Here is a 12,721-nt window from a genome sequence, read left to right as displayed (position 1 = left end):
CCTGCATGGGAGCTCCCAGACTCCTGCACGTGAGCACCTTAGCGGGAACTGTGATGATGGCCCTACTGTTTTTAATCTTTCAAAGGCTTGTCACTCAGGCAACCCCACTAGGTTCAACCCCAAGTTTGTGTTGAGTCAGCCGCTGTCAGCCAGGGTGACACTAAAAGCACCATGTTCTCCTCGGCGCCCTTAGTTTAGGGGTGGTCAAATCAGCCAGAGTTCCTGCTCCCAAAGGTGATCCAGTGACACCTGCTGGAAATAGTTGGATGTGATGTCCCCTGCAGTCAAATAGCTTGTCAACATTGACTCTGAATAATAGCCATGGGGATGAATAAAGAAGATTCAAGTTTATAAATACAAGTTCATTTTCTGCCAAATGCATAGTTTTTATAAGGAATTTTCGGCTTTTTTAATGAAAATAGCTTTTGAAAAGCAGTGCTTTTTTTCAAAGATGTTGAGATGCTCATCGTATATGATGTGCTTGGAAGGCGATCCAACTATAAACCGCTGTTCTTTTCTAGTCTAATAAAATAAAGCTGAACACATAATACAAAGGGACTACTGAACCAGTATATCCGGAGGGGTCCTTTCCACTCCTGAGAAAGAGGATCTCCTTTGGTCATTGATAACTCTTGCTTCATTCTTCTCGCCTCCAATTAAGTGTCCTGCCTTCTAAACTTGCATCACCTCTTCCGACCCGCCCCATATCAGTGCTTGTAAAGCTGTAACCTCTACCAGACCAATGAAACTCCTCCCAGTAGTGAAAGTATAGTTTTCCATTTTGCTAAAATGCAGTGTTGATGCAGCCACATTAACTCGGAGTGTGAGAGAACAGTCCTTACATTTGCTGTCTTTGGGAGTTAGACAAAAATAGCACATTATGAAGGAGGAGCATTGGATGTGGGCTTTCTGTTGGCGAGGGTGCCACGTACATTTAGAGTGTTTATACTGGAGTCTGCTGTGCTTTTGCTTGTAAGAATGAAACTTGACCAGTGCAAAAAAAAACCTGATCCATTGCAACAGTCTGCAGTTGGGATGGAGTTGGACCAGAGGATTTTTTCAGGCCTTTGTTAGACTCCAGCTTTGGCCGCTTCCCCCCTCCTTTCTCAGTGTGTTGTGTCCTCGCCCTGCTGGTAATCTCAAACAATGGTTTGGCTATTTGTTTTATTTTCGTACTCTTTTTAAAAAAAAAACATCCATGCACACCGTTGACAAGAGAAATTCATTCCCATCCCCCACCCCCCACCCTTGTTACCCCCCCCACACCTGACTTGCTTTGCTTTCCTCTCAGGAGAAACGAATCGTCTCCCTGGACTCTGCCAACTCTCGGCTGATGAATGCTCTTACGCAGGTCAAGGAACGCTACAGCATGCAAACTCGGAACGGGATTTCCCCCACCAATCCCACCAATCCCACCAAGCTGTCAATAACGGAGAACGGGGAGTTCAAGAACAGCAGCTGTTGAGGGTGAATCCGGATATGTCTGACCAGACGCACATGGACTGAGCTTTCTGAATTCACTCTTGAGGAGTTGTTCTCAGGTGCTGCTAGGACTTTTTTTTCATGCTTCGGATCATGAGAGATTATTCACAGGACAATGCCTAATATCATCATTGTGCACTCTGCAAACGTCTTACTCCGCTGTGGAGAACTGTATGAAACCTGTACAGAAATGAACTGTAAGATTGTAATGGGGTAAATAATTACTTGTAGAATTTAAAGTGACTTTTTTAATTATTTCTGTTAGAATTCCTGCTCTGGAAGATGTTGCAAAAGAAAGAGTAGAGAATGGAACAATTATTTTACAAGAAGTGGAATTTTCAAGTGTTGTGTAATTTAGAGTTTCAATTCTTCAGCTAGAGGATGTATATATCTAATTGAGAAGCACATAGAATGGAGGTAGTCTGTGTAAATGATAGGAGATCTAATGAGACTGGGACTTGGATTGTTGTATTGCAGGTTGATTACTTTCAGGGTAATACGTCCTGTGTTACATGAGTGCCCAGCCAAAGATATTTTACAAGTGAGGCTTTATGTGGCTGAAAAATCTGACATGAACAAAAACAAGCTATAAATCACAACATCTTAGAAATGATTCTGTTTTTAAATCAAACATTTATCAAGTTGAAAAATGTTAGTCAACATGACCATTTGAGGAAATGTTTCAAAAAACTTTTTTTTGTTGTTTTAATCAACTAGTTTACTGTACATAGTAAGAAGCTGCCGTGAGCGTGTGTATGAGAGAGACAGACAGACAGAGAGAGAGAGAGAGAGAGAGAGAGAGATGACCAGTTTCTGTGGTTGTACAAAAGGAGGTTTCCTGGAAAAACGCAAGTGAAATGATGCTGCCACACTGGACAAAGGGAACAGTAGTAATACAGGGCACGAGCTGTAAGCACGCTTTTCTTTCTGAAACCCATTCATTTTCTGCATGAATCTTCTTTAACGCATCTTATAACTTTATTAGAATAACATTTTGCCAAATTCGTACATAACTAACCAATTGGAATGTCACCTGGAGCTGTTTTGTAGGAATGTTAAAGCTGAAACATTGCCCCTCCCCTCCCTCCACTGCTGACAGATTTCCAGCCGCCGCCGCTGTTGTTTTTGTTTATTGAAGGTGTGAAGACTGTGGGTTTAATCCCAAACCATTGACTCACTTTTGATGAGAACTGTTGCGATGGGATAAAGAAAATTAAAATATTGTGCAAAAAAAACAAAATGGGAGACTTTTTTTTCCCCTGAGTATTTGTGCCTTTGTCATGTGTAAACATTGCCTGCTTCTTTAGAATGAAAGAAAGAATCAGCAAGGAATGCGGGGATCAGAATTTAAGATCAGAAATAATGGACAAGGGTCAATACCGAGCAAGCTGGAAGTGATTAAAACCTTGTTTTGTTCCTCTGATCAGATGACCAATGTCCCTACTTTGCATCTAATTAACTATTTCCCCCAATTTTCTCCGAGCAAGGCTGAAATGTTATTGGAAGCCTTACTAGCCAATGCGAATGTCTCCTGTGGTCGTTGTGTAGGACTGTTTAAAGCTGAAATGTTGCACTTCTCTGACTACCGACAGATTTTCGGCAGTTTCTGGGACTTCTTTGAAGAGTACTTTAGTACTGAATCCCCCAACACATCTCAACATGGTCACATTGTTAAAATGGTATCATGCTCTCTCTTCCTCTCCCCCCCCAACCCCCTCACCTGGCTATGACGGGATGGCCGGATGTGACTAGTGCTGTCCCCCAGGGATCTGTACAGGGGCCTCAGCTTTTCACTCGATTTATTAATGACTTTGATGAAGGAATGGAGAGTCATACATCCAAGTTTGCTGACCTTAGGTGACACAGTAAATCGAGTAGAAACAAGCAAAAAATTGTAAAGGGACATTGATAGATTGTGAGTGGGCAAATGAAATTCAATGTGGAGCATCTTTGGACCGAAGAAAGATATATCAGAATATTTTCTAAATGGTGAGAAGTTAGGAACTGGAGGAGTAGAGAGATTTAGGGGTCTACGTACAGAAATCACTAAAGGCTAGTGGATAGGTACAAAATAATTTAAAAGGCTAATAAAATGTTGGCCTTTTTCTCTATCGGGCTGGAATACAAAGAGTAGAAGTTATGTTACAGTTCTACAAAGCTCTGGTTAGACCCATTTAGAGTTGTATGTTCAGTTCTGGGGCACTGCACCAAGGATAACAGCGCAGATTCACCAGAGTCTAAAAGGGTTACATTATTAAAAGGTTGCACAGACTAAGCTTGTATTCCCTTGAGTAGAGAAGATTAAGGGGTATCTAATTGAGGTGCTTCGGTTGGTTAAAGGAGTTGATAGGGTAGATGGAGGGAAACTATTTCCTTTTGTGGGGAGTCCAGAATAAGGGGCCAAGCCTCCAAATTAGAGCTTAGGCCATTCAGGGGTGATGTCAAGAACCACTTCTTCACACATAGAGTGGTGGAAATCTGCAAATTTTTCCCCCAAAAAGCTGTTGAGGCTAGAAGTAAAAACTGAGATTGATAGATTTTTGTTTGGCAAACATTACGGAACCAAGGTGGGTAGATGGAGTGAAGATACAGATTAGCCATGATCTAATTAAATGTTGGAGCAGGCTCAAAGGGCTGAATGGCCTACCCTGTTCGTTTGTTAATTCAAGTCTTTTTTTTTTATTCGTTCCTGGGATGTGGGTGTCACTGGCAAGGCCAGCATTTATTGCCCATCCCTAACTGCCCTTGGGAAGATGGTGGTGAGCCGCCGGCTTGAACCGCCGCAGTCCATGTGGTGAAGGTACTCCCTTCAGTGCTGTTGGGGAGTTCCAGAATTTTGTCCCAATAACTATGAAGGAATGGCGATATATTTCATGTCAGGTTGGTATGTCACTTGGAGGTGATGGTGTTCCTATATGCCTGCTGCCCCTGTCCTTCGAGGTCGTGGGTGTGGGAGGTGCTGTCGAAGAAGCCTTGGCGAGTTGCTGCAGTGCATTTTGCAAATGGTACACACTGCAGCCATGGTACGTCAGTGGTGCAGGGAGTGAATGTTTAAGGTGGTGGATGGGGTGCCAATCAAGCGGGCTGCTTTGTCCTGGAATGGGGTCGAGCTTCTCGAGTGTTGTTGGAGCTGCACTCATCCAGGCAAGTGGGGCCTTGATCTTGGCATTGGTATAGCCATTATAAAACCAGTTGGGTATTGGCGTACATTTCTGAGTGTTATTTGCTGGCAAAGAGACCGCCAGGGAAATAGAATTGACTGTACTTGTGCAATAATTATGTCTTGGGCATGGTGCAAGAGCTCTTCTTGAAGTAACTGCAAGGCATTAACTTGAAGCCATATCTATTTTTTTGCATTATTATTTTGACTTAACAACTCAAAATAAGTGCCTTAGCAGTGAGGGACTTCAAGCCAGCCTGAAAGCAATAGTCCTCAATGATCCAACAGTATTTTTGTATTCATTTGCTATGCCCATATTCAAACTCCATATGTACCTCTCATTTCTGTTTCTTCCCTTGGTTTGGCGTGTAGCGACTCCACTATTTCACGATATTATTTCAGTGCCATCACTGTCACTTGAAGTCTCAGTGCTGCCTCTGGGCAAGAACTAAAAGCATGGCTCAAAATGAGACTTCATATATAGGAAAGCAGGTGAACATCACCAATAGTGGAAGATACAAATGTCCTTATTCTCTGGCATGAGATAATGGGGTTATATAAACAACAATAGCAACTTTCATTTACATAGAATAAAATGCTCCTAGGCACTTCACAGAACCATAATCAAACAGAAATCGACACCGAGCTAAATGGGATATATTAGGAGGGCCGACTAAAGGTTTGGACAGCGGTAGGTTTAAAGGAGGGCCTTAAAAGAGGAAAGAGAGTCAAGAGGTCGAGAGTTTAAGGAGGAATTCCAGAGCGTGAGGTCTGGCAACTGAAGACACAGCTACCAATAGTGTGAAACGAGGGATGCACAAGGCCAGAGTTGGAGGAAAGCAGATTTCTTTGAGCGTTTTAGGGCTCGAACAGGGGTGAGGCCAATGAGAGATTTGAACACAAGGATAAGAATTTTTAATTTGGGAAACTGGGAGCCAATGTAGGCCAGTGAGCACAGGGGTAATGGTGAGTGCAACTTGGTGCCCTATTTGTATATCGAGGTTGAACAGCATGCTTGAGGTGGATAATCTAACATTTTCTGGCAAGAAACTGGACTACAGGAACCTTTTTGATGGTTCTCCAAGCAGACTGCCAACCATGACTGTAGTTGGTTCCTGAACCCAAAAAGCTCACAAAAAAGGTAGGAAGGCCTTTATCTCAGAAAATAAAGTCCATAGCAGCAGGCAAACCTTTTTGTCCTGCAATTATCTGCCATATCAGCATCTTCTGCACGCAGCATGATTTCCAGTTTCTCGCTGGTAGTACAAATATTTAGCTTGTCTCCATCTTTAGCTAGGAAGAGGCCTCATTGGAGGGAGGTTTGTGTGTCTTGCGGAGTATTTTCAAGGACCGTTGAAAGTTTAAAAAATTAATTTAAAACCCTGGGCTTTTTTTATTTTTTATTTTTAAGGTTTTTTTTTTAAAAAGGTGGGAGGAAATCAGTGGGGACAATTGAACCCCCAAAAACCTGTCAAAATTTGTATTAAAAAAAAAAAAATCACTATTTTGAGCATCATTAAAACTGAAGAAACTTAAAACAAAACATCAAGCTTTGATGATCACTCATAATTAATTAGAGTTCACAAACACCTCTTTTCTGAGACTCACCACCAGGCTCTCGCTTAACTTCGAGATAGTTTGTAAAATTGAAGAGCTTGCATTTATTGTGGCTCCAGCCCCCAATCTGCCAGGTGGGATAATGAAAACTGTTGGAGATTATACACAGGGCAATAGTTGCAATCGGAGACATCAACACACAGCCTGCTTTTTGGTAAGGAACTCAAAGTATTTTTTTTTAATTTGAGAGCAAATTGGTTTTACTGATTAACCAGCTGAAAACATTCTGGGCATATATTGGTGGAAATTGGTTTAAAAAAAATCAATTATCTTATTTTCCTTGGGATGTTTTGAAATGTAATAAAATATACAGCTTTGTGGAGACAGCAGTATTACAATGGGATGGTTTGGTTCAGCAGCCTATTGGGGAAACACTGCAACTTTCCTAACACATAGGAGGAAAAATGCTAAATTATTCTAGCAGCAACACATTTAAAAGTGATTTGTGACCGGAGATGTTGAAACACTTCACAACTGAGTTTCTGTAAGAACAAGAAGCCTTGCACCAGGATCAGTCGTGCACCTGAAGAAAGACCAGAGGAACTGGCTTTTGCACAGCGTCATAACATGGGCTAGGGGAGAAGGCCAGAGAGAGAGATGGATTACTCATTGTGGAGAGACACAACAAAATAAATGTGAAGGAAATATGATGCTGTGTTTGCAGAAAATAATATTTTGTGTAATGGAACCTTTTAATGTGTATTGAATCTCTTGTGGCATTGCACAAGGTAAGCCGGAGAATATGGTCTGTCTCTGTTTACATGTTGCTGTTTTTCTTTCTCCCCGCTTGTGCTTCTGTCTTTCTCTCTGTCTTCTGCTTCTCCCTATCTTCTTTTGCTTCTCACTCTTATCTTTTTTTCTTTTAGGTATGAGATGATCAGTAGCATGCAGTAAAAGTAGCAGCCAAGGGCCAGGGTGGAGACAGGCAATGTTAGAGGTAAAAGTGGTCTTTGTAATGGAGAGGATAAGGAGTTGGAAGCTCAGCAAGGTCAAAGAGGACGGCGAGGTTGCAAACAGTTTGGCTCAGCCTGAGACAGGGGTGGGGTGGGGGTGGGGGGGGGAAGGTGGTGAGAGATGATTTCAGTGGCTAGAGAATGGAGTTTGTGGGGAGGCCAAAGACAATAGTTTCGGTCTTCTCAAATAATTGGGAGGAAATTTTGGCTCATCCAAGACTGGATGTCAGACCAGCAGTCTGACAACACAGAGGCAGTGGTGGTGTGAGAGGTCATGGTGAAACAGAGCAGATATTGTCAGCATACATCTGGAACCTGGCATGTCTTTGGGTGATGTTGCTGAGGGGCAGCAGGTAGATGAGAATAAGGAGGGAGCCAAGGATGGATCCTGAGGGCTCCAGAGATAACGGTGTGTGGGAGAGAAGAGAAGCCATTGCAAGAGGTTCTCTGGCTATGACTGGATAGATAAGTGTGGAACCGAGTGACAGCAGTTTGACAGCTGATAAGAGGAGAGGCAGTGGAGGAGAATGGTGTGGTCATCCATGTCAAAAACAGGTCAAGAGGGATGAGGAGGAATAGTGCACCACAATCACAGGGCATGTCATTTGTGACTTTGAGAAGTTGAGTCACCAGCAGTTTAGTGAGAATAGGGTCAAGAGCAAGAAGTGGGTCTTGTGGACAAGATAAGCTTGGAGAGGGCTTCAGGAGATGAGAGAAACTAGAGAGAGATGCAAGCTCAGATGTATGGCAGTGGAATGCTTGGCGATAGCTTGGCTTGATAGGGAAGGGGAGGGATGCAGCAGAGGCAGCATTGAACCCCGGACCCTTCACCATTGCACTACCTCACTCCTTTTGCTACCTCACCTCCTGTCCTTTGAGAACTGCTCAACCCCAGTATCATCTTCCCTGTCCTTGCTATGCTGTTTGCTTTATCCACTGCTCCCTCCCTCCCAGTTCCTCCACCCCAGGGCTGGGAGTGAAGCACCAGGGAACCTCCATCCTTAGCCTATTTTCCTCCTGCCATCCCATTTTCCAATGTTTATTTTGCTTACAAAATTCAACTTCTTTGCTTTCTTTAAAAGAAACTTAAATTAGGATCTGTATCTCTCAAGCTGTGTCGTTGTCAGTCTCATATGGATACTTAATATGTTTGCATTTTCTAATTGTGAACCATTTGAGGTTTTCCATTTGCTTCAGAATTCAACTGTTTTTTTTAAATGAACTCAAAATTATGATGAGGAAAGACACTTTTGAAATATAATGGAACAATTGAGCAGAATCTGTTGCAAGATAAATATTGAGCATACTCCACATGCTCAGACTGCAATCTATATTCACTTAAAAGTATTACAATCAAATTAAATTAAGTTTATTTCAATTTCTGTTTCTCTCTTATCATTTGCTCTTTGACAATAATTTATTTTGTAACCGTCCCTTTTATTCCCAACAATAGTCCAATGGCACACTCCTATGTTACATTCACCATTAAACTGTACAATCTTTTAAGTATCTAAATGCACTTCCTGTAACATATAACATGCTCATGTAACACATTTTCTCTCATTTTTTTCTGTCTGTTGCCCTCCTGTCCTGCAGTCAGTCAGTCAAGCTTTTCTCCTAATTTTATATACCTCTGATTGATCCCTGCAATATTTGATTTCCAAGCTAGGTGATGCTATTACCTGCTTGCCTTTGAGACCTCGCAGGTCTGTCTCCAGTTTGATATACTGCCACTACAACTATAGGACATTTTTTTTATGACTTGTTTCAAACTATATTAATTTTTTTGTAATGTCTCACCACTTTTGCACTCCCGAGGTTCCTATTAACCTGGCTGCTTCATGAGCCTCCCTTTCCTCCACCTGCTTCTGGGCCTCCCCTCCCTCTGCCTACTGTGACCTCCACCTCCACCAACATAGCGGGAGAACGGGTACGGGTGGGGGTTAGGATCGTGGAGAGCGGAGAGGAAATTGTAGAGATGATTGGGGTAGATGGAGAGAAGGATATTTGGAATATGGGAAGGGAGGGGAGGAAAAAAGAAATGGGGTGTATGGATGAGAAAAGCGAATGGGGTGAGTGTAAGAGAGGGGTGGAAAAAGAAAGGTGAAGCGACAGATATGGAGGTGCAGCAAAGGAGGTGGGCTCAAGCTGGATGAAGGCTGGTGGTAGCCTCCATTGTCTTCCTCCTCTCCCACCCCCACAAAAAAACTATCAACCATCTTCCTCCATTACCCCTCCCACCCCTTACCAATCTTCCCCAAGGCCACAGGAAGGGAGATTACTTCTGCAAGAGGAAGCCAGATAGCCTACTTTACCATTAAACTACCAAAAACGACGTTGCCTCCCCTTCTGCCGATCTCCCTTCCCCCATATTCCTCCCTGTCTTCAGCAAGCCCCCATCGCCTGGATCACCTCACATTTGGCAGCTGATACCAGTGAGATGCAAAGAGAGATTGGGGTGGGTGGGCACATCAGACTAGGCTTGGGGGTGGGCACATCATTCTCTATCGATTCACCTTGAGAAATGTCAACAGCAGATTCACTATATTTTCTAATTTTTAAAACCACTAAAAGAAACTTGAAGCCAGTTCCTCCTCACAGTGGGAACCCAGCATTTGTGTGGCTTAAACCCCACCTCTCACTTGGCCTGGCACTCTCTCTTTGTCTGATTATACCTCTGAGAAGCAGCTTGGGACATTTTTGTACGTTAAAGGTGCTACAAAAGAAAAACTTGCATTTATATAGCGCCTTTCACGACCACCGGATTCCCCAAAGCGCTTTACAGCCAATGAGATACTTTTGAAGTGTAGTCACTGTTGTAATGTAGGAAATATAAATTGTTACTTTAGGGGGGCGGGATTCCCAATTGAGGTTTTCCATGCCATTGTGGGCTACCACAGACTGTACCCGCCCCTCCCTCCATTGGCGTCTGACCTTCTGATTCCCGTCCCTGCCAGCCTGATCATCACTGGCTAAAGCCCCATCCTGCCATCCAGGACTCTCGCACCTTCCATTCTCTGGCTTGGTTCCTATTTCTGATCCTGTACTCTGTTGTTAATAACTTCTTCCTGCTGTTCAGTGCTTTGAGATGCAATGTATTATTCTGCTGCTCCCTTTAAGCCTCCCTCTTTAAGTTTTCCACATTACAACTACTCTCCAAAAAATACTTCATTGGCTGTGAAGCGTTTTAGGATGTCCGGTGATCGTGAAAGTCACTATATAAATGCAAGGCTTTCTTTTTTAAATATAAAATGTGAACATAACCTGAGACTTATTGGAGTTTAGTTTTTGTTTGGTGAGGGATGGCAAATGCTGAGGAATGTTTTAGCTATTGTTCTGAAAATATCCCTGAAATTACTTCCTTTTTTAATGCTTACGACGGGAAGTTTCACGGATGCTCTCAAAATCTTTTGTATCGATAGAAATAGAAGTTTTCCAAATCAACCATTGCACTGTAATATGTCTCTTTCACTGTACTTTCGCAAAATATTATGTAATATACGGAGTAATATGAAGTGAAATAAAGCTGTCAACGCTGGTTAATGTGTGTCGCGCAGTATTACTTACAGTTGTAGAATATGGTTTAAGTGCAGGAACTTGCTACCTGGCTTTCTGTCCGCTGCCAGTTTTAAAAATCTATTTTTTTTATATGTATTTTTCTAGAACGAGTGAAATCGCAATAAAAGCTTTCACATGCAAGGTAGAAGTTGAAGACAGCAGCAGAAAAATGATTTTCAACAGGAATGCTGCGATAACATTTACAATAGTACATCAGACTATCGAGAAATATCTGTAACTCCTGTAAAGATCTGTAAATCTGTAACAACTGTGACCAAATGGAAAATAATGTGCTTCACCTTTCTCTGCTGTGATCATTTACTGTGAGAAATGACAGCAAGTCTCCGTGAGCAACAGCGTTGTGATTAATCCTCGTGGGAAAACAATTAGGTTGGAAGAGTGCAAATGACAAGACTGAAACATTTGCAACTATCTACAACCAGAAGTGCCAAGTGGATAATCCATCTCGGCATCCTCCTGAGATCCCCACCAATGTTCCCGTTAAGTTGAGTGGTCCACACAGCGGTCTGGAGGTCCCGCGCAGACTGGTCAATGGCTTTTGAATGGAAAAAAATCTGTATGCGCAGAAATTTGAATGGGCCATGTAGCCCATTAAAGGGGCCACGCACCCCCCAAAAATTAGCGGGAACATTGGTCCCCATCATCACAGAAGCCGGTCTTCAGCCAATTAAATTCACTCCACGTGATATCAAGAAACGGCTGAGCACACTGAATACAGCAAAGGCTATTGGGCCCTGACAATAACTCATGCTTTTATAAGTTCCAATGTCCATATTTATCGTGAAAACCGTTTGTATAAGGTTGTCTGAAGTACAAAGTAGTGCTGAAGTCTTGTGCTTGAGAATGAGCCGCGCCTCTCCCAAGCTGTTATAGTACAGCTACAGCATTGGCATCTACACAAAAAAAGTGGAAAATTGCCTGGGTATATCCTGTCCACAAAAAGGACAAATCCAATCTAGCCAACTAATGTCCCATTAGTGTACTTTCCAGTCATCAGCAAAGGGATAGAAGGCATCAAGTGCTATAAAGCGACACTTACTGTAAGATTTCTAAATCTCTAGCATTAAATTGACAGTGAGACAATTATTTTAAAACAATTCAGAACAGTTTATTAAAACACACACACATGCACATCAGCAGTCGTCAATTATCCTACGGATCTACCTTAGTTACAACAGAGATACAATGAGGTTATAATAAAAAGTGGTATACTTTACTTCGCTCTGGCTGGTTGGATGAACACACGGCCTGCTGTTTTGGCTGGTCTTGGAGTGGGCATTTTGCCGTGTGTCCAGGAGAGAAGAGAGAGAGCAAAACTGTGGTTGGATTTGGAAATGATAATGTCTCTTTCCATAAATTCCAATGTCCATTTGCTGAGGCTCTGAGGAAACTAGCGAATCTCCAGGTTTCATCAGTAGTTTGAGGTGTGTGTCCGCTGTGCAGGATTGTAGCCTGTCACCCAGTAATAAAGGTAAAGTGATGTACCGACCAGAGGATTGCCAGTATGTGGCGCTCACATGCGGTATATGTCTTCTGCCCGCTGCATTTGAGACGCATATGCAATGGGCTGTAGTCAATCAGCTCGCATTTGATACTGAACTGCAGTGAGGCTTTGCTCTGTGGCCCCGACCTCCAAATGGAAGGGCTGCGTGGGATCAGACATGCGGCCTGTATCACTGCAGCTTTTAATTTAGTCACGGACTGGGTGAGGGCATCAGTCCATGCTGGGTGTATGTCATCACCCTACAGTTTTATATCATACAGGGGTTTGCACACTCTGCAAAGACTGGGATAAACTTCCTTTGGTACCCCACCAAACCCAAGAATGATCGTAGGGCTGTTTTGGAAGTGGGTAATGGCAGTCGCTGTATTATCTCCACCTTGTGAGAGTCAGGGGATGATCCCTCTGGAGAAATGGACACACCTAGAA

At 42.8% G+C, this 12,721-nt stretch overlaps 1 protein-coding gene across 3 annotated transcripts in view; it reads left to right on the top strand.

Annotated features, from left to right (window-relative positions):
- Nucleotides 1–2,715, top strand: part of rasal2 (RAS protein activator like 2) — a 449,735-nt gene extending 447,020 nt beyond the window's left edge. For all 3 annotated transcript variants that reach the window (XM_070887403.1, XM_070887404.1, XM_070887402.1), the window contains one exon: nucleotides 1,292–2,715. In XM_070887403.1, coding sequence (XP_070743504.1) covers nucleotides 1,292–1,465 — 174 coding nt within the window. In that variant the 3' untranslated portion in view covers nucleotides 1,466–2,715. The remainder of the gene's footprint in view (nucleotides 1–1,291) is intronic.
- Nucleotides 2,716–12,721: the final 10,006 nt, after the last annotated feature.

The sequence above is a fragment of the Pristiophorus japonicus genome, chromosome 8, assembly GCF_044704955.1.
Source record: "Pristiophorus japonicus isolate sPriJap1 chromosome 8, sPriJap1.hap1, whole genome shotgun sequence".
NCBI lineage: Eukaryota > Metazoa > Chordata > Chondrichthyes > Pristiophoridae > Pristiophorus > Pristiophorus japonicus.
The sequence above is the reverse complement of the archived record's forward strand: the minus strand, read 5'-3'. Positions and strand labels throughout refer to the sequence as shown.